At 41.2% G+C, this 27,753-nt stretch overlaps 1 protein-coding gene and 1 long non-coding RNA gene across 7 annotated transcripts in view; one reads left to right on the top strand and one right to left on the bottom strand.

The window, feature by feature from the left end:
- LOC118520651 (uncharacterized) overlaps positions 1–27,753 on the top strand; it is a 35,177-nt gene that overhangs the window by 331 nt on the left and 7,093 nt on the right. For 3 of the 5 annotated variants that reach the window (XR_013450057.1, XR_013450058.1, XR_013450055.1), the window contains exons 2-3: positions 37–189; positions 21,214–23,011. This is a non-coding gene — a long non-coding RNA (uncharacterized LOC118520651). The remainder of the gene's footprint in view (positions 1–36; positions 190–21,213; positions 23,012–27,753) is intronic. The other 2 variants (XR_004909772.2, XR_013450056.1) reach the window with 1 other exon arrangement.
- On the bottom strand, positions 7,696–27,431 carry SPINK8 (serine peptidase inhibitor Kazal type 8 (putative)). 2 transcript variants are annotated; one of them, XM_078078666.1, is made up of 5 exons: positions 27,268–27,431; positions 25,254–25,300; positions 24,340–24,461; positions 19,090–19,132; positions 7,696–7,788 (listed from the first exon to the last, which is right to left on the bottom strand). In XM_078078666.1, the coding sequence occupies exons 1-5, from the start codon at positions 27,404–27,406 to the stop codon at positions 7,720–7,722; spliced, it is 420 nt and encodes a 139-aa protein (XP_077934792.1). In that variant the 5' UTR covers positions 27,407–27,431; the 3' UTR covers positions 7,696–7,719. The 2 variants fall into 2 exon arrangements, with proteins under 2 accessions (XP_077934792.1, XP_035924650.1); XM_036068757.2 differs by lacking the exon at positions 7,696–7,788 and adding an exon at positions 13,727–13,914 and having other exon boundaries at positions 27,268–27,424.

Here is a 27,753-nt window from a genome sequence, read left to right as displayed (position 1 = left end):
CCTTGCCTGACTGTCCTCTCTTCCTTTTCTGTCTAGGCTAGTGCCTGGTACGTGGTTGGCGGCCAGTACTTGTCGGAGGTACGTGGAGGCCGAAGGACGTGTGCGCTCGATCGCGAGGGCCGAGGCCGCCCTTGAAAGTCTCGAGCTGCGAGCGACACGGAGACACGAGGGAGCACAGCTCATGTGGGGGTGATGACCCAGGGTTCTTGGCTGGGGTCCAGGTGTCCGTAGGCCGTGAGGGGAGCTAGTCGTAAGGGCCTTGAACGTGTCGCTAAGAAATTTGGGGTGCGGTGGGTTACCCAGGAGTCTGTTGAAGCAGTGCAGGGTGAGATGAGAACTGCGGGTATTCTTGGTGTGTAGTCTGAGTATGGAGCGGGGACAGCGTGGCAGGTTGAAGAAGGTGGTACATTTTTTTCTTGGGAAGAGTCACTGACTTTGCGAACAGTGAAAATAAGCCATAACTGTCATCAATGTAAGTATATATGTATTTTTAACTGACTCTGGTGCCAGATACACAGGTGTTGCACTCCTGGAATGTTGGAAGGCAGGTCGGTGTTTCTGGGAGCTTGTTTCCACCAGGTGTCTTTGGGAAAGTCCAGTCCTGCCTCGCTGGTGAAGGCACAGGTCCATTTCTGCCTTCACGGGATGAGAGTAAACTTAACCATGTGATACTGCCCAGACGTCAGGTTTTAGTTTTATTTTCCAAGTACACCAGGTCCAATTTTGTTTTCTACCTTTTTTTTTTTAAGACTTTATTTATTTATTTATTTGAGAGAGAGAGAGAGAGAGAAACAGCATGAGAGGGGAGAGGGTCAGAGGGAGAAGCAGGCTCCTTGCTGAGCTGGGAGCCCGATGTGGGACTCGATCCCAGGACTCTGGATCATGACCTGAGCTGAATGCGGAACGCAGTCTTTTAACCAACTGAGCCACCCAGGCGCCCTCTACCTTTTTTTTTTTTTTTTTAAGGTTTTATTTTTAAGTAATCTCTATACCCAACAGGGGGCTCCAACTTAACAACTGTGAGATGAAGAGTGGCATGCTCCACTGGCTGAGCCAGCCAGGCACCCCGTTTTCTACCTTTCTCTTCACTAATATACCTTTGAACTAAAGGGACTTTGCCAATTTTTAGACCATGGTCATTAGTTCACCTGTCTTACACACACACACATACACACACACACACACACTGGAGAAGGCTTTAGTTCCGTATTTTATAGTTGCTTTGACTATCGTCAGCAACAAGCCTACATAATGAAAGTAAGGGCAGTTGTGATTTTAGGAGGAGACCCAATAAATAACAGCCTTTTTCTGAACTTGGGCTCAGAACCAACAGAAATAGAGGAATGGCAGGCAGGTGGAGACCAAATATCAGCTTATCTAATACTGATGGAGTTGAAGGAGAACATAACTTAGAGTGAGAACCAAATTCGCCTGCCTTCTAATTCTGTGCTGCCAGAGTTCAATGCCAGGTCTCTTAAAAGCTTTAAAGCAACAGCAACAACAAAAAGAATCTAAATCGTTAACGGCATACAAAATGATCACAGTATTGCCCCACATTCACTGAATTTAAAAAGCGGACCACCTCTCGCTTGTAGCAGATTTTGTCCCTAGAAACCTGTCAAAAGACTGATACTCAGTGGTATGTGAGGGAAGGTGAATAGGCTGAAAAGTCTTGATTCAATGTCACTGGGACTCGAGTAGTTCTATACCAGTTATTCAGAGTGTCCTAACTTGTGAGTCTAAACTCAGTTGGGAGAATCATCCATTATGAGGTTAATTATGACCTGTGTTCATTATATCCTGAGGGGCATCTACCTGTGTCTAGTCTTGTCTGTAGCCAGGGGTATTTAAGACGATGCCACCTTCTTGCAGTGTTAATTTACCGTAGTGGCAGCCCCAAACCAGGTCTTTGAGATGCCTTTCTTTTTTATCCAGCATATTCAAATTTCTTAATACCGTTTCTCTTTTGGGTCCTTTGTTTCTGGCATCCCCAGGCTGCATTGAGAGTGGGCTCTTAGGACCTAGCTTACCCAGCCCCACTGTGAGCAGCCCTCAGTTGGCCCCTGCCTTCTGCTGTTGAGTTGGTCAGGCCCAGGACACTTGGCTCCTGTGTGTGGAGGGCAGGAGGGTGATCCTTTACCCCATGAGTTCCAGTTGAGAATCACTCTGGCAGGGTTTTTTTTTTTTTTAACCTGAAGCTGATGTTCTTGCTTCTAAAGTTTGTTGCTTCAGGGACCCAGGGAGAATTGAGATCTCTGCCATTCCTCAAGATACTGTCTTCAGGTTCTGGATGGGTCACATGGGGAGTAGCATTTCTTTCAGACACTTCTCTTTTGGCAATTTTTTCCGCCTGTGTTCCCCTACTCCTTTCCAGAAGGCTCAGTGAATTTTTGGCATTTTTATTGTTGGAGAAAAGGAAGACCTTGGAGCCAGCTCTTTGCTAGGCTACAGAAAGTAGGGAAGGAACCAGGGCCATGCCCTGGAGATTTGTCTGTCAATTGTTTTCCAAGATGTCAACTGTCTTCTAAGAAAATCTCTCTTTAAAAAAAAAAATCTCTTTTCCTTGTTTTCATTCTTGTACTGCTTCTAATCTGATGGAGTAGGTTTCTAAAGCTATGCATTTCTTCCTGGACTTCCTGAACATGCGTGATTCCTTAAGACTGTGTTCCAGGCACAGGCTTTTCTCATCTTGTCAACCTCTGTGGCTGGGGTTATTGCATTGGGTGGTTTTTCTACTTCAGTCTGAGAAGATGACATATTTTATATGTAATAAGGGCATTGTTTTTGTTGTTATAAATAAAACCTACCATCTTTTTAAGATTGAAGCTGCACTGTAAATCTCAGAACTATAAAACCCTAGCCAGAGTTATGACAAACAGACTTGCAAGTGGGGAGTGACCCTTAAACCATGGAGAAAAGAAAACAACAACACATGAATTCTTCTGGTTTTAGCCTTTGGCTTTGAGTCTAGCTCAGAACATAAGGGATGGAATTTGGGACAGCTTTTTCATGCTTTCTGCTGGACTGGGACTAACAAAGTTTGGAGCTTACACACTTGTGTTCCTTAGCATGTGTGGAATTTAATTGCATTTTAAAGCCCCTGGCCTGTCGAACTAGCTAAAAAACATAGTAAAGGACCAGATACTTGTTTTACCCCAATATCTAAAAGGCGTGTAGAGGGAAAGACTTCCCGTAGTCCAGTCTGTGCCTCAGCAGGGCCTGCTCACCAAGGTCTTCTCTGCTGCTTAGGCTTTGCAGATACCCCACAAAGGAAGGCAGTGGGTCTGTGCTAAGGCCAAGGTCAGTGCCCACACCTTAACCCTGACATGCTTAAGCCCTAGTGCTTGTGTAAGGACAGTGCCTTTGCTGAGCCACGTGACTGGCATTTCGCTAAGGTACTCATTCATCCCTGCCTGTACATAAAATCGGAGTTATAAAAACTCTGGCCAGTGAACAAAGTGGCCAGCATTTCCACATGGCCAACTTGAAAAGTGTTTGAAATGCCTCAAGTGCTGGTCCCATCATAGCCTCAACTTGTATGTGATATTTCACTCCCAAATTCCTCACCAGGTCTCTCTTTTATGTTCTCTGCCAAAACAAGAGATCCTAACATTCCTTTGAAAAGGAATGTTTTCATTCATTCATCCCTCCACCTCTGCCAAAAGGCAGAGCCTATTCCTGTGAAACTTCCAACACAGAGCAGCAGAACCTGTGGGCAGCTGGCTTCCAAAATAAGGAACGGAAAAAAGGGCAAAGCTACACTTAACCTGGCTCTCTGTCCCTGAAGCTTCAGCCGGGGGAGGAGAGTTACCCTAAGAGTTCAGGAGTGTATAGAGGAAATCCTCGTGGACGCAAGGAATCAGTCCAGGAAGCATTCCCTTTCTAATAGAGTTGAAAATAACTCTTTGGTTTCAGCCTGTGTGTTTGGGAATTGGGTAAGAGGTTGGCTTAAAGATGAAAATGAATTCATTTGGGATGTGAGTTTGGAGCGATGGTGGGACATTCAAGCAGAACTAGCTTGGTGGTGGTTGGATAGTTAGGTTTGGGAGTTATCAGAGTGGTGATAGTCAGAAATACGTCAGTGAAGAACCGACCATGGGAAAGAATGCAGACAGAAGACAAGATCAAAGACCAATCCTTCCCCTGTCATTTAAAAACTTATTTATAAAGGGGCGCCTGGCTGGCTCAGTCGAAAAAGCAGCAACTCTTGATCTCAGGGTCGTGAGTTCAAGCCCCATGTTGAGTGTAGAGATTACTTAAATAAATACATAAACTTAAGAAAAACTACTTGTATATAAGGGAAAACAATAATTGATTTAATCTAGCAGCAAAAACGATTTATGTATAAGAAAGCAGAGAGGGAAGAAGGAAAAACCACAGATTGTGTGAAAATTGTAGCTTTTGTTTCCTGTGGGTAGACTGCTCATCAGCTAGCAGCCAACAAAGAGCCAGTATTTTTCCCTGGGGCAAGTGAATGGATTATAAAATATCAACTTCACTTGCTTATGGGTTCTCCAGAAGACCTCTAGAGTTCCAGTGAGGTGTATGTGTCAGGCTGTTTCTGGATGAATAATGCCTTATCAGTATCCGTTGTAAGCCCCATCATCAGTTAGGCCAGGTCTGCTATTTCCCTTCTCAGAATCTCTGACCTTCTCCCTTTTAAGCAGACTCAGCTCTGGTCCACGTTAGCCCTGAGGGTTTCAGTTTCCTTCCGAGGTGACAACATGAGTTGAATGTTGTTTTGGGGGCATTGGCTGTATAACAGTATTTAAACCCCTGAATATTAGCAGACAATGCCAAAAAGAGCAAGGGAATCCTAGACACTAATACAAATATTTGGAACCCATTTCATATCCAGTTTAGTCACTGGCCTGTTTAATCAGGAGATTAAGTCCCAAGGATTAGTTTAGTCAAGTTTAGCTAATGAATATTTACAAACCAAGTGGATCATAACTGAGAGAGCATTTACTTTTAAGAATAAAAATCCTGATAGAAGTTTCTAACTTTGAATCACCATCTCTGCTCACAACTGCTGAAACATATTTTCCATTAAAAAAAAATATTTAAACACCCTCACACTCGCTTTTTAGATGAAGTGTGTATTTTTTCTTTTGCCATAAATGTTATAAAACAGAACTTTCAGTCCCCTGAGCTGCACTCCTGCCGTTAGCCATCCAGTTTTCCAAAAACTCAGGCATGATTCTTGGTTTCATTTTTTGCCAGACTCCCCTCAACAATCCCTCAGCAAACCTGTCCACTTAACCTTCAGCTGTACATTAAATCAGATCACCTCTGGCCATCTCCTAGCCCAAGCCAGCTTCATCCCTTCATGTACTGTCTATCCCTTCTGTGGCTTGTTTTTCATACAGCCATCAGATTGATCTTTTAATTTTTATTTTTTAAAATAAATAGATATTTTTAGGTAATCTACACCCATTGTGGGGCTCAAACTCACAACCCAGAAATCAAAGAGTCGCACGCTCCACTGACAGCCGGCCAGGCGCCCCCATATTGATCTTTTTAATGCATAAAGCAGGTCACGTCACTCTCCTGCCTAAAGCACTTCCGTGTTTTGCTGCTCTACTAAGAACAAAAGCCAAACTCCTCACCATGGCCCTTAATGCACGACCTGACTTGGCCCTTGCTGACTTCTGTTCCTTCCTCACAAACCACTCTCCCTTTCACTCCTACCATTCCACCACCTTGTTCCCACTTCAGGGCCTCCACAGGAGCTGCTCACTCTGTCTGAAAGCTCTTCTACCCAATATTGTTCCATTCACTCAGCATTGAGTCACCTCCTCAGAGAGCCTGGCCAGATTTCACGATCTAAAGCCACACCCACTCCCTGCATTCTCTTTCCCATTATCCTTCTCTGTTTTTCCTCAGTACCTGTACCTGTCTTTGTTACTCTAGCCCACCCTTTCTTCTGGCTTTATTAATGAGAGGAAAATCTGGCTAGCTGCCCTCCAGGTCCACTTGCTTCTTCCCTGCGTGTGTGTGTGTGTAGGTTGCTTTGGAGGAGGAAAGGTGATTCCCCTGAGCCAAGTGAAGAGGACTCCAGAGTCCGACTTTCAGATATGGGGAAGTGCCTGCAGGAGAGGGAGATTGGCCTCGCTCTACTACTGATCCTTTGAACCTCAGGGCCCAGTGTTGCCATGGTCAAATCGGGTGTGCAGTGGAGTAGTTAGTGTGAAACCTTGACGTGTGTCCTCTGGGAGTTGGGGCTTATGGAACCATAGAACCTGAAGCCTTCTATCTTCCTGGACAATCTGCCCACAGCAAGGAAAAAAGAGAAGTTACCCTCACTCTGCTTCCCTAACCCTAGCAAATTCCAACCCTAGTACGTAACCTTTTACTCTAAATTCTATATCCTGACCCCTAACTGCACCACTGGCAGTGATCTAACTCTTAACTTGTAACCTAAACCTAGATCTTCTGACCCTGACTCATTCTCTTCTGACACTGACCTTGTAACTCTGACCCTTGATCCTTAAACTGAAGCCCTAAACCTCAGGCCTTTGCCACAGCCCTAACATCTAATCCGGCACAGTCCCTGACCACCACTCTAATCTTAACTCCTCTGACACTACTTTCTAACCCTAACCCAAGCCCTAGTCCCTAAACTTATAACCCTTTAACCTTAGACCTGGTTTCTAGATCCTGAGGCCCTGATACTTATCTTCTAACCTTGTAATCCTGCCCTTAATCCCTAAATCCTGACCTATGGATTCTAACCTTTGAACCCTCACCCATAAACTGCTAACCTCCAGGATCCGGGAACCCCAGACCCCCAACCCTGACTCTACAAATGACAAGGCAGTACTTCACCCTACCATGAGCCACAGACAAGGGGAATCACAGCAACTCAAACTGCATAGGCCAGAGGACATAGTGAATGAATGCCAGCAAATTAATCCACCAGGCACAGAACATGAAACAATAGGACTCCTGGAAAACCAGGGGGAAAAAAAAAAACAGCCAGAAAAACTCCCCTAAATACAGGATGTGGTAGACTAGCAGCAAGCCTGAACGAAGTTTCAAATCTCAGAAGATGGGCAATGAAAGTCCCAGTCACTGTGACCATACTTCTATGTCCCAACACAGTAGCCTCAGTCAGCAGGTCATCCTAGACCCATGATGGAAGAGAACTGTCCTTAGTAAGTGGTAAAGCTCTCAGACACAGATGGATGGCTCAGTAAAGCCCTTGCTCTAGGACACAGCAAAAGAAACACGGATGGCTCAATAAAGCCCTTGTCCTAAGACACAGCAAAAGAAACCTCGGCAATACAATGACCACCATAACCCAGGAGATAGAAGCCATAGCCAGCATTACCATTCCCCAATTTCCCTAGCACAATCATTGGGATTCCAGGAGAAGCCCAGAAACAAGCTAACAACCCAGCTGAACAAAAGACAGGAAGCTATATGAAACCAGCTCTTTCCCCAAATTCCAGACCCTGACCTAGATGGGATCCCAGAATTCAGTCTTCCAACATGAACCAAACTTGAAGAAACGCACAAATCTTCTCCCATGGAGAGGACAGAAGAAGTCCATGCTCTAATAAAGATGGAATCCCAGAATCCTCCCCTTTGTCCCATTCCCAACCCCTTTCCCACCACCAGGGTCCTTATGCATACAAAAGAGGCAAAGGACAACTAACAGTAGTAATAGAAAACATTTACTAACAGTACTGAGGAGGTGCTTCATCCTGCTTAAGCTTACATGACTTCTGTATGTACCTTGTCCTTAGGTATAATTTGCTTTAAATTGAAGAATACTGCTGAAACCTAAAATACATATATTAGAAAAGAAGGTTGAAGAATCCATCATCTAAGCTCCATCCATCTCTACAAGTTAGAAAAAATAAACTAAAAAAGGCAGAGTTAAAACTAAGAGCAGAGATTTCTCAAAATGAAAAAAAAGTATCAAAATACAAGTTTATTTTAAAATTTTTATGCGGGGCGCCTGGGTGGCTCAGTTGGTTAAGCGACTGCCTTTGGCTCAGGTCATGATCCTGGAGTCCCGGGATCGAGTCCCACATCGGGCTCCCTGCTCAGCAGGGAGTCTGCTTCTCCCTCTGACCCTACCCCCTCTCATGCTCTCTGTATCTCATTCTCTCTCTCAAATAAATAAATAAAATCTTTAAAAAAAATAAAAAATAAAAAAAAAATAAAATTTTTATGTGGTTACACATACAGCAAAGTGAACAAATCTTAAGTATGCGATGTCTAAATATATCTACACCTGAGTAACCATCACCCAGATCATGATACAGAACATTTCAAGCATCATGCCGGCAGTTAAAATCAATATTACAAATGAGATCGGGGAATATTTAAGAAAATATTTTTAAAGATGACAGAAAAAAGCAGGCAAGAAAACCTTAAGAAATGGGAGTAATGAGATAGTACTTAGATATTAAATGTAAACTACAATAATTAAAATTATGGCATTGGAATAGGATTATGTCAGTCACAGACAAAACTTTCAGAATGAGGGTCTTTTTTTTTTTTTTTAAAGATTTTATTTATTTATTTGAGAGAGAGAGAGCACATGAGAGGGGGGAGGGTCAGAGGGAGAAGCAGACTCCCTGCCGAGCAGGGAGCCCGATGCAGGACTCGATCCCGGGACTCCAGGATCATGACCTGAGCCGAAGGCAGTCGCCTAACCAACTGAGCCACCCAGGCGCCCCAGAATGAGGGTCTTGTGTATAGAAGAACAAATGTTTGAAAAACAGTCAAAATTATTTTTAAAAAGAAAAATGATTGGGTATAGACTTATCTTACAAAATATATTTCTTATAAATCCACTTTCATCAAATAGTGAAGTATATGTATATATAAAAGTCAATGGTATTCCATGGGAAAGAGTAATGTTCATAAGGTTGAGAATTCATCTGGAAGGAAACCTACACTTTAACCTCAACCACATACATGATAAATTCTGCCTGGCTTTAAATGGGTAAAAGTGAAATACAACGATGAAAATGTTGGAATGAAATTTAGGAAAATATTTTTATATCCTTTGTGGTGAGGAGACTTTCCCAAGCAAGATATGGTCTAGAGGCCATAAAGGAAAGGCTAGGCCACTTAAATAAGTAAATAAATGCCATAAAAGACCAAGAATGAACTGTAGACTGTATTGTAAACAATTATAGCTTGTTGGCAACTACAGTAAATAAATGTCCCTTACCTAATGGCTAATAAATACGACTCTACAAATTGATAAGTGAAAACATGTCCAGGCAAGTTACAAAAGAAGAAATGAGTTGTCTTCTACCGCTCTTTGGATTAGAGTTCTAATTGTCTTGAATGGAGCGTCCGGAGGAGTCATTTCTTAATGCAGAAGTAAAGACTTGTGATCTATTAGGCGAGGGTGGATGGCTCTCCCTAACGTTCTTTGGAGCTCCAGTCACTCCCAATTGCCTGCAGCACATCTGCCCTTAAAATGTAATCCTCATATCAAATCTGTTATGTCCCCCACAAAATCCAGCATCTTCACCCTCAACAATTACCAACTGGATGATAGCATTTACGTAGAGTTCTTGTCTTTAGCCTTACAGTAGCCAGTCAAGATACTGTTCCATAAAGTTACTTAGCTTGGTTATTTTCTTCCCTACCCCCTTCAGTGTGGTTATGCAATTTAAAACACAGCTAGTGCAATCCTTAATGTTTGTATTCCATTTCGAGTCCCCCCACATCCTGGTTGGTTTTAATTGTTTATGTTTGTGTATGTGAAACATAACTGTGGTTTCAAGGGAGCTGTACCAAAAGATATGCTCAGAGAAGTGCTGCTCCCCCCTCATTCCTGCTATCTTGTTCCCCTTCCCCATTTCTTTCCATCATTTCCCCACCTACTCCCTATAGGGAACCATTCTTTTTTGTTTCTGGTTTACCCTGTCTATATTCCCTTTGCACAAATGGGCAGATACAGGCGTAGTTTATCTTATCCTCTTCTTTCTTACACAAATGTAGCATACTGTAGATACTCTTTGGCATTTTGCTTTCTCCACTTCCAGAATGCCCTGGAAAACACTCCATATCAGCTCACAGAGACCTTCTACTTTTCTTTCACAGCTGCATTGTTCCTTATTGTGTGACGTACCGTAGTGTATTTAACCACTCCCCTATGCGTAGACATTTAGGTTTGTTTTTTTTTTTTAAGATTTTATTTATTTATTTGACAGAGAGAGACACAGCAAGAGGGAATACAAGCAGGGGGAGTGGGAGAGGGAGAAGCAGGCTTCCCAAGGAGCAGGGAGCCTGATGTGGGGCTCAATCCCAGGACCCCGGGATCCTGACCTGAGCCAAAGGCAGACACTTGACGACTGAGCCATCCAGGCGCCCCATTTGGGTTGTTTTCAATTATTTGCAATAACAATGCTGCAGTGAATAACCTTGCACATATATATTTTTGTTTAGAGGTGTGTCTTCAGAGTAGTAGATTCCTAGGAGTGAGATTACTGGCTTGGAAGGAAAGTATGTACCTAGGTTTGTTAGGTATTTGCCAATAGTTTTGTTAGGTATTTCCTAGGTATTTTCTTCTGCTATTGATTTCTAATTTTAGTCCATTGTGATTAGAGAATATATTTAGTATGATTTCAATCCTTTCAAATTTATTGAACATTTTTAATGGTCCAGGATATGGTTTATCCTGGAGAATATTTCATGTGCACTTGAGAAATATGTGTAATTCTGCTGTTGTTGGATGGAGTGTTCTATAGATGTCTCGTTAGGTCTGTGATGTCTGTATAGGTATAGTTACTCTCTTTTACTTTGGATCTTCTGCTTAGTTCCTCTATCCAGGATTGAAAATGGAATGTTGAAACCTCCAGCTGTTATTGTGGAATTGTCTATTTATCTCTTTAATTTGCCTCATGTATTTTGGGGCTCTATTTTTAGTTGCAAAAATGTTTATATGTCTTCTTGCTGGATTGACTCTTTGATCATTATAAAATATCCTCTGTCTCTGGTAACAATTTTTGGATAAATTCTACTTTGTTTGATATTAGTATAGCCATGTCAGGTTTCTTTTTGTTACTGTTTTGCATGAGTTTTTTTCATCCTTTTATTTTCAACCTATTTGTGTCTTAGAATCCAAAATGTGTCTCTTGTAGCTGGCATCTAATTGGATCATGTTTTTATTCATTCTGTCAATCTCTGCTTTTGGTTTTAATGTTTAATCCATTTATGTAGTTGTGGATAAGGTAGAATTGTCCTCTGTAATTTTGTAATTTGTTTTCTATTTGTCTTAGGTCTTTTTTGTTCCTCTATTTCTCTGTTGTTGCCTTTTCTTGTGTGTTAAATATTTTTCAGGGTACTGTTTTAATTCCCCTGTCATTTCTTTTACTTTTTTATTTGGGGAGAGAGAGAGAGAGTGTGTGTGCATGTGCGAGTGGGAGGGGCAGAGGGAGAGAATCTCAAGCAGGATCCACACTCAGCATGGAGCCCAACATGGGGCTTAATCCCATGACCCTGAGATCATGACCTGAGCTGAAATCAAGAGTTGGATGCTCAACTGACTGAGCCACCAAGGCGCCCCTCTTTTATTATATTTCTTAGTTATTTCCTTAATGATTGCCTTGGGGATTACAATTAACATCTTTTTTTTTTTTTTTTTTTAAAGATTTTATTTATTTATTTGAGAGAGAGGATGAGAGGAGAGAGAGAGCACATGAGAGGGGGGAGGGCCAGAGGGAGAAGCAGACTCCCTGCCGAGCAGGGAGCCCGATGCGGGACTCGATCCCGGGACTCCAGGATCATGACCTGAGCCGAAGGCAGTCGCTCAACCAACTGAGCCACCCAGGCACCCTACAATTAACATCTTAACATATAATAATTTAGTTCATGTTAATTCCAACTTAATTTTAATACTGTACAAAACTTTGCTTCTCTGTAACTCCATCCGCCTGCTCCTTTGTGGTGTTATTATCATACAGATGTCATTTTATGCATGTGTGCGGGGCATGTTGGAACAGATTCAAGCCCACTAATATGAATTCAGGGGAGGTTTCTACTTTGTCCCTTAATCTCATCTCCTCTTTGCCTCTTTTTTTTTAAAAAATATTTTATTTATTTATTTGAGAGAGAGGAAGAGAGAGGGAGAGAGAATCTGAAGCAGACTCCACACTGAGCACAGAGCGTGATGCGGGGCTCGGTCCTACAACCCTGAGATCATGACCTGAGCTGAAACCAAGAGTTTGATGCTTAACTGACTGAGCCACTCAGGCGCCCCTCCTCTTTGCGTCTTTTTTTTTTTTTTTTTTAAGATTTTATTTATTTATTTGACAGAGACACAGCGAGAGAGGGAACACAAGCAGGAGGAGTGGGAGAGGGAGAAGCAGGCTTCCCGCTGAGCAGGGAGCCCGATGTGGGGCTCTATCCCAGGACCCTGGGGTCATGACCTGAGCAGAAAGCAGACACTTAACGACTGAGCCACCCAGGCGCCCCCTCTTTGCATCTTAAACAATTTCATCCTCATATTAAATCTCTGTCCACTTCTTTTATTTCTATAGACATTGTCTGGTCTCTCATATCTGAGGAAAAGACATGTTTACACTAACCACCCAGTGCCATCAGATATAAGCAATTTTCTCTTTAGAATTGTAGGACTCTTGTTGCATGGGACCTCAAGAAGCTAATTGAGTCAAATGGTTCCTAATTCTAGTTTTGCATCAGAATTTCTGAGTTTGGGAGGCTTTTCATTCTTACTGCATGTTGCCTGGGGTTCATTTCAGAACTTCTGATAAGAATCTCATTCTAGGGCGCCTGGGTGGCTCAGTTGGTTAAGCGACTGCCTTCGGCTCAGGTCATGATCCTGGAGTCCCGGGATCGAGTCCCACATCAGGCTCCCTGCTCGGCGGGAAGTCTGCTTCTCCCTCTGACCCTTCCCCCCTCATGCTCTCTCTCTCTCAAATAAATAAAATCTTTAAAAAAAAAAAAAAAGAATCTCATTCTATTCTTTTCATTCTTTTTATGCTGTGTCCTAAGAAGTGACAAGAAATTGGAGCAAATGACTATAACTTCTAGATTGTTTCGAGTAAATGTCCTTAGTCCTAAGTGATATCATTAGTCTGCAACTTATAATTTTGGGAAAGCGGAAAAGCATTAAAGCATGTTAAGAAATAAACATACATTAACACAAGCATGTATTTCCTCATCTTTCTCAGTTTAATGTGTACATGTGTATATATGTGTTTCCCTAGGACCATTACTGTATGTTTTATATAAGGATCTATGCAGTTTGTTCTAGTAGAATCCTCAGTGTGGAATTGTGTGCAACTCTCTAAGCTTCCATTCCTTTGTCTATAAAATGAGGATGTACTTCTTAAGTTTGTAGTGAGGCTTAAGTAAGTTAGTGCTTGTATAGTATTTAGAAACCATACTGTGGCCAGGCAGTATTGTGCTCAATACATTTTCTTTGGATAAAAGTCTCTCTTTTATGGTATGGTTGAAATTGCTCAAACCAGATCCTGGTGTATTGAAATCCGTGTCACTCACAAGACACATATTCAGCCCCATAATGACCAGAGCCTTCGAGTTGTATCTATAGCTGCTCTTGAGGCACCTATCCCATCGTTTAGATTTCTGGGGTCATTTGCTCACAGTCTGTATGAGAACAAAGGGAATCTATGGCATAAGTCCTGTAGTTTTGGGATGTGAACCCAGAATAGTTGATATTTTTAACAGATTCTGATTAACCAAGAGAAATGTTTGCCAGCCAGAATTTCTACTGAGAATCATTTATTGAAGAAGCAAACATCAAGGAGTTTGATCCTCTAACCATTGGTTTCCTCCAGCATCAGCATTCTCCTCCACAGGGGATGATACTGGAAGTGACAACCATTATGTTTCCCTTGATCGTCGGGGATTCAGCAAGTTCTATAATTCTTCACGGTAAGTTCAGGAGTTTTCCTGCAAGGGAAGTATCGGCTTAGAGAAATCAAATTTGGGAAAGTTAAGAGAAAAACTACCACATTGATAACTACACCCACAGTCCTGCAGGAGGAATGGCTAAACCATTATTCTGTGAATTAAGGCAGACTGGAGACATTCTAATGTCAATGAAGAATAGGAGCACAGAGTAGAAGTGGGAAGAGAAGAGGAGAGCTAAGGATGCAGATGGCTATGTGAGTCTTTGAACCCCAGGAGAGCCAGGGGGCAGAAAGGTGGAGAATAGAGGCAGTGACATTGGTGAAGCAGAGTCTGGTCAGAGGCCTATGGGGTGCCATGGGCAGCACAGAAAGTGCTATTAACAGGGTCTGGAGGCTGACCAGCCGGGTTCAAGACTCAGCCCTGCCCGTTCCTAGCTGTGTGGCCTTGGGCAAGTCACATCCCTCTGTAGACCTCTCCATCTTTCAATATGAAATGTAGCTAATAGCAACACCTGCCTCATGGTGAGGGCTGTAGAAACATGGGGGAGGAGATATAGGCAAAGCATGGGACACAGGGCCAGGTACACAGCTAGCAGTCGATAAGTGATAACTGTTAGTCCTCCCACCAAGGATATTGTTATTTTCTTTTCGATCTTGTCAAAAACAGTTTCCACTGTGCTTTGGTAAAGGGCTATGGGGAGGGGCCACCATTCATTCATTCATTCATTTATTCATTTATTCCCTTTCTCCTCACATTACAGCCAAACATTTTAATGAGTTCAGTATGTCTCTTTTTGTTTATGTGTTTGCATAAAATATGTACTGTTTGTGGTTATTTTTAGTTTACGTAATGGTATTGAGGTACTTGAATTATTCTCTTTTTCGCTCAGTGCAATATTGTGAGATCTACTCACACTGCCAAAATGTACATCTGTTTTATTCTGAAAGCTGCATGGACCTCTATGAAGACACCTTCCACAGTTTACTAGTTGATTTCTGGACTAGTCTCACCCAGGCTGCCCTCAAAATGGCCACCTGCCATCGGGCTCCCTGCTCAGCAGGAAGCCTGCTTCTCCCTCTCCCACTCCCCCTGCTTGTGTTCCTTCTCTCACTGTGTCTCTCTCTGTCAAATAAATAAATAAAATCTTTAAAAAAAAAAAAAAATGGCCACCTGCCACCATGAATAACACTGCAATAAACATGTATGTCACTTTACAAAGCTATGAGAGAATTGCTTTGTGATTTCCTAGGTTTGGAAATGCTGGCCCGCTAGATATGCATGTATTTAATTTCTTACTTTGCCTAGGAAGTGGTCGATTGCTCCTCAAGAGTGGCTGTAACAGGGGCGCCTGGGTGGCTCAGTCGGTTAAGCAGCTGCCTTCGGCTCAGGTCATGATCCCAGGGTCCTGGGATTGAGCCCCGTGTCGGGCTCCCTGCTCAGCAGGGAATCTGCTTCTCCCTCTCCCTCTCCCTCTGCTCCTGCTGTCTCTCTAATAAATAAGTGAAATCTTTTTAAAAAAAAAAAGAGTGGCTGGGACAGTCTTCACTCTTACCACATGTCATGAAGAGTACAGCATTAGACATGACCCAGCTTTCTGATTTTTACTCGTATAACAAGTGCAAATTGGTATCTTGTTGTTTCAATTTGAACCCGTCTGGTTATTCACGAGCTTTTGAACATCTTTCTTATGCTAATTAGTCTTTATCTTTCTTGTATAAAACCGTAGCCTCTGCCTATTTTCCTGTTGGTTTGCTGTATATTTTCTTGCTGCTTATTTAGACACACATTCTCAATATTAGCTTATTGTTGTTTTTGGGAATGGCAAATATCCTCCAGTTCTGTCAGTTGTCTACTAACTTACCATAGTGTCCTTTACTTATCGGAGATCTTCAACCCAACTGAAATATTGATTGGGAATGAAATGAATTTTTTAGAATAGTTTAGAAAAAACTAACAATCATATTACTTAAGTTATAATCTAGGAGCATGGACCGTCTCTCCGTTATTCATATGATTTTAAATACCTTTTGAGTTTTAAAGTTTTTTCTTTGGAAGTCCTGAGCATTTTTATTCTTTTATAGTTAATTTCCAGATACTTCGTAGTTTTTGTTTCTATTTTGAGTGATGTATTATTTTTTATTTTATTTTTTAATTGGGTGTTACTGCTATAAAGAACTCTTATTGATTTTGTGGACTGATCTTGCCTCCAGCACAATTTCAGAATCCCCTTAATAGTGTTAATAGTTTGTGGCTAAGCCCACCCTGGGATTGATGATTATAGTATCTTCATTTTTGTCTTAGGCAGACTCAAGTGCCATTTAGTAAATAGACAAACATGAAAAGACTTGAATAAAATAAAAAGTTCATTGCCTGCATATGTAGTGGTCCCTGGGGCAGGTAGGTGCTTCGCACTGGAGGCCAGCTGTCTTCCAACCAGTGTTTCTCAGACAGGCTTTGTGATGACTGATTTTATGTGTCAACTTGGCTGTGCCATGCTGCCCAGATATTTGATCAAACATTATTCTGAATATTTCTATGAAAGTGTTTTGCATGGGATTAACATTCAGCATTTAATCGCATGGCCAACAGACACATGGAAAGATGCTCAACATCACTCATCATCAGGGAAATGCAAATCAAAACTACAAGGAGATATCAACTCACACCTGTCGGAATGGCTAAAATAAAAAACTCAAGAAACAAGTGTTGGTGAGGATGCAGAGAAATAGGAACCCTTATGCCCTGTTGGTGGGAATGCAAACTGGTGCGACCACTATGGAAAACAGTATGGAGGTTCCTCAAAGAGTTAAAAAATAGAATTACCATATGATCCAGTACTTGCACTACTGGTATTTATCCCCAAAATACAAAATCATTAATTCAGAGGGATTCACAGGCCTCTTTGTTTAGAGCAGCATTATTTACAATAGCCAAATTATGGAAGCAGCCTGAGTGTCCATTGATAGATGAATGGATAAAGAAGATGTGATATAAATATACAATGGAATATTACTCAGCCATAAAAAAAATGAAATCTTGGAGCACCTAGATGGCTCAGTCGTTAAGCATCTGCCTTTGGCTCAGGTCGTGATCCCAGGGTCCTGGGATGGAGCCCCACAATGGGCTCCCTGCTCGGCCAGGAGCCTGCTTCTCCCTCTCCCGCTCCCCCTGCTTGTGTTCCCTCTCCCACTGTCTCTCTCTCTCTCTGTCAAATAAATAAAATCTTAAAAAAAAAAAAAAGAATGAAATCTTGCCATTTGCAATGACATGGAACTAGAGGGTATTATGTTAAGCAAAATAGAGAAAGACACATACCATATGATTTCACTCATCTGTGGAATTTAAGAAACGAAATAAATGAGCAAAGGAATAAAAGAGACAAACCAAGAAACAGACTTTTTTTTTTTAAAGATTTTATTTATTTATTTGAGAGAGAGAGAGCATGAGAGGGGGGAGGGCCAGAGGGAAAAGCAAACTCCCCGCTGAGTGGGGAGCCTGATGCGGGGCTTGATCCTGGGACTCTGGGATCATGACCTAAGCCAAAGGAAGATGCTTAACTGACTGAGCCACCCAGGCACCCCCAAGAAACAGACTCTTAACTATAGAGAACAAACTGATGGTTACCACAGGGAAGGTGAGTGAGGGGGATGGGTGAAATAGCTAATGGGAATTAAGGAGTATACTTATGATGAACACTGAGTAATGTATAGAATTGTTGAATCACTATATTGTACACCTGAAACTAATATAATACTGTATATAAACTATATTAGAATTAAAATAAACTCAATTAAAAAAACATTTAACATTTAATCCAGGATTACCTGCCACAAGGTGGGTGGACCTCATCCAATCAGCTGAAGGTCTTATTGGAACAAAAGACCAACCTCTCTGAGCAAAAAGAAATTCTGCCAGCAGAAAGCTTTCAGACACCATCTTATTGATATCCTTGAGATTAAAAGCATCTCTTTGAAGTTACAAATTTGAAAAAGATGTAAGACCAGAAGTTTATTTGGAAAGGGCTATGGTCCAGATATAAGAGAAGGGGATTCAGCAGGATTTTTTATGAATTAGCCCAGGTCAAAGGCATCTGACAGAGGTAGAGGAAATGTAAGGTCTCTTTAGAGTTACCCCAAATCATGGAAATGCCTAAAAGTCTTTATGTTTCTCTCTAGTAGAACTAGAGAACTTTCAGGTTATAGACCTTCCCCAAGTGAGTAATATGTATGCTGGTCTGTACATCAGTTGAGTCTTGTCAACTTGTTGAGATTGTGTCAGAAGATATTGTCATAAAATTATTACAAAAGTATATAATTGTCTTTTTTACCTGCTTTACCTTCCACCTTTTTTATATTTTGTTCCAAGATGACTTTCCCCAGTCTTGTTTCTGTGCTTCATAACTCTACAATGATCTTTATGGCATCAGCTGAGTTCTTGCTTTGGCCCTATGACCCTGAAGTCAAAGACACAATATCTAGGCCAGAGCTAAGCAAGACCTGGTCCATTCACTCTGAATAACCTTTCATGTTCCAGTTAGTGTCTTTTGTCAATATCCCAGAAATTGGGGGGGGCCCCTGGGTGGCTCAGTTAAGTGTCTGCCTTCGGCTTAGGTCATGATCCCAGGGTCCTGGGATCGAGTGTCCCCTGCTCCGCAGGGAGTCTACTTTTCCCTCTGCTCCTCCCCTCTGCTCGTGCATGCTTTCTCTCTCTCTCTCAAATAAATAAAATCTTTAAAAAAAAAAAATCCCAGAAATTGGGTATGGCAGGGAACAGAAAGGTGGACTGGATGTTCTTAACTACTGAATTATTAGGCTGAAATACTTTTATTTCCCCAGAAGATATTATTTTTGAGGTGGCTGGGAAAATTTGAACATGAAGTACATATTAGAAGATGACAGGGTACTAATTAGGTGTGATTACAGCATTGTGGGCATGTAAGGAAATGTCCACACTTCTTAGTAAAATGACATGATGTCCAAGACGTGCATTAATATATTTAGGCAAAAAAAAAAAAAAAAAGGAATAATAAAGGAAGGAAATGTGGCAAACACTTTATACTTTGTTGGATTGATATGACAGGCATATGATATTATCTTGTATCTAGTTTTATGTTATGTTTGAAATTTTTTATAACAAACCATTTAAAGCTCTCTACAGCATATCAGTATATCTGGTTTACTCCTAAAAATGAAAAATGAGAGTGACTTTACTTACACATGGTCCATCGTACAGTTTAGTTATGTTAAGCCCTTTGTATCTGAAAGAAATTATATTTTGAAATGATTATTTTTGCTTTATGGCATATTATAAATTACAACTAAATTGCACTTGATAATCTTTAGCTAAGTTTGAGAAGGAAAAACACTGCTTGTAGTGAATTCTTATGTAGCAAATATTTAAAAATCCCTATTGTTATAGATCTTTATTTGTCAAAGATATTTGATATGTGAAACATACTCAGCCTTAAATCAAATATAGAAAATTAAAAAGAATCTTGAATATTTAAGTAGAAATTCAGAGTATCATAAAAAGAATATGCAGTAAAATTAAAGTATGAATTTGATGAAAGGTAAGACATTACTACTGACCTTACAGAAATAAAAATGATTATAAAGGAATACTATAAACTATTGTTATGTCAACAGTTAGATGATCTAGATGAAATGGACAAATCCCTAGAAAAACACAAATTAGAAGAAATATGGACAAAGTACTGAAACACACTGACTCAAGAAGAAATAGGAAATCTCAACAGACCTGTACCAAGTAAAAAGATTGACTCAGTAATAAAAAACCTCTTAATAAAGAAAAGTTCAGGACCAGGTATCTTCTTCATTAGTGAATACTACCAAACATTTAAGAGCAAATACCAATCCTTTTCAAACTCTTTCAAGTACTAGAAGAGGAAAAAACACTTGCTAATCATTCTATGAAACCAGAATTACCATGATAGCAAAGACAAAGACATCACACACACACACGCACACACACACACAAAACTATAGACCAAATCCCTTATGAATATAGATGTAAAAATTCGCAACTAAACTATAGCAAGCTGAATCCAACAGCATATTAAAAGAATTATACACTATGACCATGATTTATCCCAAGAATGCAGGGTGGTTCAACCCAAAAATATCAACCAATGCAATAGCATCACATTAATAGAATGAAGGAGGTAAAAGGCACATGTTCATCTCAATTTACATTAAAAAAATCCCTTATTTGACAAAATTCAACACCTTTTCATAATAAAAACGCTCAGAAACAAGGAATAGAAGGGACCTTCCTTGATATGATAAACAACACTTATTTTTTTTTTTTTTGATAAACAACATTTATGAAAAACCCACAGCAATATCATACTCAGTGGTGAAAGACTGAAAGATTTCTTTCTAAGATCAGAAACAAGACAAAGATACCCATTTTCACCACTGATATTCGACATTATGCTGAAAGTTCTAGCCAGGGCAAGAAAAAGAAATTAAAGGCATCCAAAATTTCATTTGTCAATTTTACCTCAATAAAGCTGGGGTAGGGGGAGAGATCCAAATTGGAAAGGAAGAAGTAAAACTATCTCTATTTGAAGATGACATGATTCTACATATAGAAAATACCAAAGAATTCATATTAAAACTACTAAAGCTAATAAATTCAGCACTGTTTCAGGGTACAGATCAACACATGAAAATCAGTTGTGTTTCTATATAGCAACAGTGAACAAGCTGAAAATAAAATTAATAAAACAATTCCAGGGGCGCCTGGCTGGCTCAAGTCAGTTAAGCATCTGCCTTCGGCTCAGGTCATTATCCCAGTGTCCTGGGATTGAGCCCTGCGTCAGGCTCCCTGTTCAGTGGGGAGTCTGCTTCTCCCTCTGCCCCTATACCCCCCACCCCCGCTCATGCTCTCGCTCGCTCTCTGTCTGAAATAAATAAAATCTCTAAAAAAAATTAAAAAAAAATTCCATTTACAGGGGAGTCTGGTTGGCTCAGTTGGTAGAGCATGCAACTCTGCCGAGGTCGTGAGTTCAAGCCCCATGCTGGGCATGGAGCCTACTTAAAAAACAAAGAAACAACAACAACAATCCCATTTACAATAGCATCCAAAAAAATAAAATACTTCTGAATAAATTTAGCTCAGGAGGTGAAAGACTTGTACACTGAAAACTAAAAAGCAGTTCTGAAAGAAATTAATGAAGTCCTGATAAATGGAAACTCTCCCATGCTCATGGATTGGAAGACTTAATGTTGTTGAAATGTCCATACTACCCAAAGCAAACTACAAAGTCCATGTAATCCCTATCCAAATACCAATGGCATTTTTTTTTTTTTCCAGAAACGGAAAAGCCCACTTTCAAATTCATACGGAGTTGCAAGAGGTCCTGCGTGGCCAGAACCATTGAAAAAAAGAAAAGCTGGAGAACCCCAAAATCCCAATTTCAAAAACTTACTACCAAGATAAGAAACTGTGTGGCACTGGCATTAGGATAGACCTATAGAACAATGGAATGAAATTGAGAGTGCAGGATAAATTCAAACATCTATGACAAATTTATTTTTGACAAGGGTGCCAAGGCCTTTCAGTGATAGAAGGAATAGTCTTTTTAACAAATGGTGCTGGGACAACTAGATAATCACATGCAAAAGAATGAAGCTGGACCTCTGTCTCACACCATAACAAAAATTAGCTCAAAAATAGATCTACAGCCTAAATTTTTTAAAAAGATTTTACTTATTTATTTGACAGAGAGATAAAGCGCAAGCAGGGGGAACAGCAGAGGGAGAGGGAGAAGCAGGCTCCCCGCTGAGCAGGGAGGCCAATGTGGGACTGGATCCCAGGACCCTGGGACCATGACCTGAGCTGAAGGCAGACGCTTAACTGACTGAGCCACCCAGGTGCCCCTACAACCTAAGTTTAATAGCCAAGACTATAAAACTCTTAGAAGAAAACATAGGGATAAGTCTTCATGCCCTTGGATTTTACAGAGGCTCCTTAGGTATGACACTGAAAGCAGGAGAAGCAGCAGGAAAAAATACATAGATATACATTGGACTTGATCAAAATTCAAAACTTTGTGCATCAAAATACATTATCAGGAAAGTGGAAGACAATCTACAGAATGGGAGAATATATTTACAAATTATAATATCTAGTATTAAGAATATATAGACAGGGCGCCTGGGTGGCTCAGTTGGTTAAGCGACTGCCTTCAGCTCAGGTCATGATCCTGGAGTCCCGGGATCGAGTCCCGCATCGGGCTCCTTGCTCTGCGAGGAGTCTGCTTCTCCCTCTGACCCTCCCCCCCTCATGCTCTCTCTCTCTCTCTCAAATAAATAAATAAAATCTTTAAAAAAAAAAAAAAGAATATATAGAGAACTCTTACAGTTCAAAAATAAAAAGACAAAGAATGAAGTAAAAAAAAAAAATGGGCACCTGGGTGGCTCAGTCGGTTGGGCGTCTGCCTTCAGCTCAGGTCATGATCCCAGAGTCCTGGGATCGAGTCCCGCATCGGGCTCCTGGCTCAGTGGGGAGCCTGCTTCTCCCTCTGACCCTCTCCCCTCTCATGCTGTTTCTCTCTCTCTCTCTCTCAAATAAATAAATAAAATAAAATCTTTTTTAAAAATGGGGCAAAAGACTCAAATAGACATGTCTCCAGAGAAGGTGTACAGATGGCCAGCAAGTACATGAAGATGCTTAACATCATTAGTCATTAGGGAAATGTAGATTAAAACCATAATGAGATATCATTTCACATCCACAGGATGGATATTAAAAAATGTCGGGGAGAATGTGAGGAAATTGGAACCCTCAATGTTGCTGGCAGGAATGTAAAATGGTCCAGTCCCTGTGGGAAACATTTGGTGGTTTCTCAGTAAGTTACACATATAATTACTATAGGACCCAGCAAATTCCACTCCTAAGTTTATACCCCAAACATTGAAAACAGGTGCTCAAGTACATACCTTTACATAAATGTTCATCGCAGCACTATTCACAATAGCTAAAATGAGGAAACAACCCAAATGAGAGAATTTGTTGCTTCAAAATACTAAAGACAGTCCTTCAGGCTGAAGTGAAAAGACACTAGACAGAACTTCAAATCCACATGAAGAAACAAAGAGAACCAGTAAAGGTAACTATATAGGGAAATAGAAAAGACAGTGTAAATGTATGTTTTGTCTATAATTTTTTCTCCTCTCTGATTGAAAAGGCAACTACGTAAAGCAATAATTACCAATCTATATTGATGGGCATCCATGTATGAAGGTATAATTTGCATGATAATATACAAAGAAGAGGTGGTAGAATGGAGCTATCAGGAGCAAAATTTTTAAAAATACTTTGGTAATTAATGTGGTTATCAGTCCAAACTAGAGTATTATACAGTAAAATCCTTTCATTCCCCTATTAACTACTAAGAATATATTTCGGGGAATACTAGTCAGTGTGAGTTCTTTGAAAGTCATCTATCTCTCAAGTATCTCCTGGTTTTAGCCTTCTCTGGGTCTGTGATGTCCTAAACCCCCCAGACTGTGCATTCTGATTGTCCGCTGTCTATGCCGGTCCTGGAGGCTGACGCTAAAGTTGTTCACCTCACAAGTCTTTTATGGGTTCTAGTGTAAATTTTGGTATTTATGCAGCAAGGCATGCAAGAAAGTCCAATCCTGCCCAGCTTGACATCTCTTATTGTGACCAGGATTATTATTTCTTCTTTTAAGGAGAAGACAAGAGGAAGGAGAGAAAGAAACTTTTATCTACTCTCCTGTCTGCTTTTTCTCTCTCTTAAAATACTGGACTTAATCTCTAAATCTTAGTCATCCAAAGGTGTTGCTTTTTCCTTAAAGGAGAAAGCAGATGTCAGGGAATCCTCTTCCAAACTCTGTAAGGCAGCCTCCTTGATGAAAACCTCTGTGCCTTGCTGTTCCTCTTGGACCAAAGCATTGGCCACTTCATGCCTAACATATGATGGGCCCAAAGACTAAGCCATGAAAGCTAAAGCATGAAAGCTAAAAGAAAGTTGGAAGCTAAAGAAAGTTGTTTGAGAGGATAATACCCCTTCAAGGATCAATAAAGCAACAGCTGGGAAGATTCTGCACCCAGCCCCCTCTTCCTCTTCTTCATCAGGCTTTTGTTCTTTGGCCTGAGGGGGCTTGAGGGTAACCCTCATCTGCGGTCACATGATCTGATTGCTGTGGCTCGTTGCTGCTGAGAACTTTCCACTTGATACTTGTCCAGGCCAGACAGAACACTCTCGTCTCAGTGGGTTTCTGTTTCTGCAATTGTGTGAATGGGATCACTTCTGAGAGCATAAGGGAAGATCGAAGAAATGGAGGAACAAATCATGGAGGAGTCACTGGAGGGAAGATCTAACCAGTAGGAAGCGTTCTGAAGAGGTTACTCCTATCTTGGCTACCTTTAGCCTCCTGACTGGGAGAAGGGAAAATAAAAATCAAGACTTACAGGATTTGGGAGCAGAGATGGCATTCACCACTGTAAGTAACCTGGTCACTGCCACATATGGGTTCACTTGGCTTGATGTAAGAGAAAATCCAGCACTTATTTATATTCCCAGTGCAGTGCGCCTGAAGATGAGACACAGATTACTGCTTCAGATGCCTTCCTCCAGGACCTCTGACCATTGTCACTGGTAGTGGGGTAGGGGGCTTGAAGAAGGAATGCGAGACCAAGCATCCAGGGAACAGTCTTTAGCAGCTTTGGGGTTTGACCCCTGGCACATACCCAACAATATGACTATAATATAATATATATTATAATGTAACATATAATCTGTGAACTCCACAGTCTAAGATGTAAGTTCCTCATTAGGATGAAAATCCCTGCCCTACCAACCACAAAATGTGATTGTTAGATTACAGAAAGGAACATGTCTTGAAGGTTAGACTTTTCTTATGAACATTACTGAGTGACTTGTGTGTGGTGCTTCAGACAACAGTGATGTCAAACTTATCACAGCAGAGGTGGGGTATAGAAGGAAGGGGACAGAGAGAATATTTGTGGGGCCTTAGTGTGGGGGAGGCAGGATGTACATATTGGCCTGTCTCAGCTGAAAGAATGTCCACTGCAGCATAGGACAGACCTGAACTTGAGCCATGACTTCATCATCCATTTAATGGTTCAAAATACTTGGCTTCTATCCCACAACAGAGTATGAACTGGTTGGAATGATGCATGGGAAGAGGGCCCAGGAACATATGAAATGTGCTACACACAGTTGATGACCCAGCTTTTACTGTGGTGTTATTCCCACACAAGTCCCCTCTGCCCCCACCTCTCAGAAGAAAGCTCTGGGGACTATCCAGGAAACTGGCTTACTCCCCATTCTTGTTCTTGGGAACCAAGGAAGTAGAGCTCACCTTTGTCTCTCGTAGGCGAGCCCCTGTGCCTGTAGGAAGAGGGAAATCTGGAAGACAAAAACACATTCGGAAGAGTTGCTGCTCTGTCTTCTGACCTTAGGGAAAAAAAGCTAGGATGAGGGAGACCCTGCTTGGCACACAGGAAGCAACATATCCCATCAGAAGGTGGAGATTAAATTAATTGCCAGTGACCAATGATTTAATCAAGCGTGCCTTTGTGGAATTGTATAAAATATTTAGACAGGAGAGATTCCATTTTGAAGCTCTGTTTTCCTTTCTAACTAATGAACTCTTGAAGTGGGCCAGAAGGGGTCATTGTATTACAAACAGTTGCTTGTAAAATCCAACAGAACAACAGGTCCTCAGACCATAAAACTGTTGACATGACCTTTATGAAGACAGAAGCATTGACTAATGCATTCCAGGAGGAGTTTTGTTTGATAGCACCTATAAAATAATCGACTAGGTAGTCACCAAAAGCAGCTCAACCGGTTAGCACTGAATTAAGTTCTTTACTCTTCTTTATATCCTGTAGTTACCCTCTTTCTTTCTCATAAAACCCCTCTTGCTTTCCCATGTGAGCAGGACACTTTTCTGGTTACTCTGGAAACTGTGCTTGCCAAATTGCAATTCTGAGACCTCAGATAGAAGCCTTTGTTCTTCTTCAGTTTTGCCTCTTTTTCTCAGTTGACACTGTCATAATGGAACCTCCATAAAAATCCTAAACCACAAGGTTTGGAGAGCTTCCAGGTTGAACACACTGAGGTGCTGGGAGGGTGGTATGCTCAGAGAGGGCATAGAAGCTCTCTGCCCCTTCCCACATACCTTGTCCTATGCATCTCTTCCATTTGGCTGTTCCTGAGTTGTGTCCTTTATAATAAACTGGTAACAGTAAGTAAAGCATTATCCTGAGTTCTGTGAGCCATTCTAGCAAGTTACTGAACCTGAGGAGGGCGTCAGGGGAACTCCTGACTTATAACTTGTTGGTTAGAAGTACTGGAGGCCCAGTCTTGTGACTGCTGTCCCAAGTAGGGGCAGTCTTGTGGGACTGAGTCCTTAACTGTGGTGTTTGGATGGATGCCAGATAGTAGTGCCATAATTATATTAAATTGTGGGATACCCAGTTGATGTCCACAGAAAATGGGAGGATTGCTTGGTGTGGAAAACCCACACATTTGGTGTCAGAAGTGTTGGAGTAGAAGGAAATAGTTTTTTCTTCAGTAGAAGAAAAGGGGTTTTCCCCATAAGATATTAGAGGCAGGAAGAACAGTTTTCAATTTGTTACAGAGCCTCTTAAGATGTGAGAGGCTTGAAAAAAATGTTTTAAGTGAGAGAAAGCACCAATAGAAAGTAAAAAATTGAAGATAAATGAGAATTTCAGAGTCCAGATGGAAACAGGACCTGTTGAGTGTAGAGGCTGCTTTTAGGCAACAGGCTTGCGCAATAGAAATCTGAAGAAGGCAAGAGGGCCCACAGTGACCACCGACAACCAAGCTAACACCAACAGGCTCATGAAGCAATCCACATGAAATAGCCATAGGCCCTAACTGACCAGTTACAGCCACGCACAGTTCCTCAGATTACCAAAAAAGGGAAAATTCCATAAGTCCCCATACTTCCTCATTCCGCCCTGTAACTATAGCCCCTCACCACCGCCTCCTGGCAGTCTCTGCTTCGCTGTCCTGCCTGACACTCCCTTTGGGGTTTGAGAAATGTAAATATACAGATTCTGGAAATGAATGTTTTTAAGGTTTGAATGCCTCGATAGTAATCAGGTATTTTGGAAAGTTCAGTGGTCCTGGGTTTGGAAGGTCTGGATTTGACTCCCAGCTTTGATACCAATGACATTGAGGGAATGAATCCTCTCTTCCTCTGGGTTTCAGTTTCTACATCTGTAACATAAAGGAATTAGTATTAAACAAAACTGAACAGCACTTCCACTCCTGCCTCTGATTTTCCTGTAATACTGGATATACCCCAGAAAACGTGGGCAGAGCAAGGATACATAACTCACCAACTGCAAGGGCAGCCCACACAGAGATGGCCAGGACAAGGATGGCATTCGAGAAAACCTCCTTCATGGTGGCAGAAGAGCTATGAAAATATGCAGCCTTTGATGGTAGGAGAGAGCAAGTTCCACGTGAAGTACTCATTCTCACAGAGATCCCGCACTGACCAGGAAGTGAAGTCTAAATCCTTCAAGTATGTTCTTTCCTCAGGCCATTTGGAATGAATTTTGTCTGATGCAATTAAGTGGCTTCATTTATTTCTCTAGAACAATTGGACATTAGAAGAAAATGATCTCAAAAATGGAATTTTAGAAGATGCCAGAAAAAGAGCTAGTAAAGACTATCTGCAGGGGATCATTTGATAAAGAATAGGCACCAAGAACTTTGCGATTAAATGTTTAAAAGTTGATCTTTATCTCTGAGGTAAGAAGGGCAGTCACTAGGAAGTTCAGTGACACGTGTTAAATCAACAGACAATAAAAGACAGGAAG

The sequence above is a fragment of the Halichoerus grypus genome, chromosome 1 (genome assembly GCF_964656455.1).
Source record: "Halichoerus grypus chromosome 1, mHalGry1.hap1.1, whole genome shotgun sequence".
NCBI lineage: Eukaryota > Metazoa > Chordata > Mammalia > Carnivora > Phocidae > Halichoerus > Halichoerus grypus.
The sequence above is the reverse complement of the archived record's forward strand: the minus strand, read 5'-3'. Positions and strand labels throughout refer to the sequence as shown.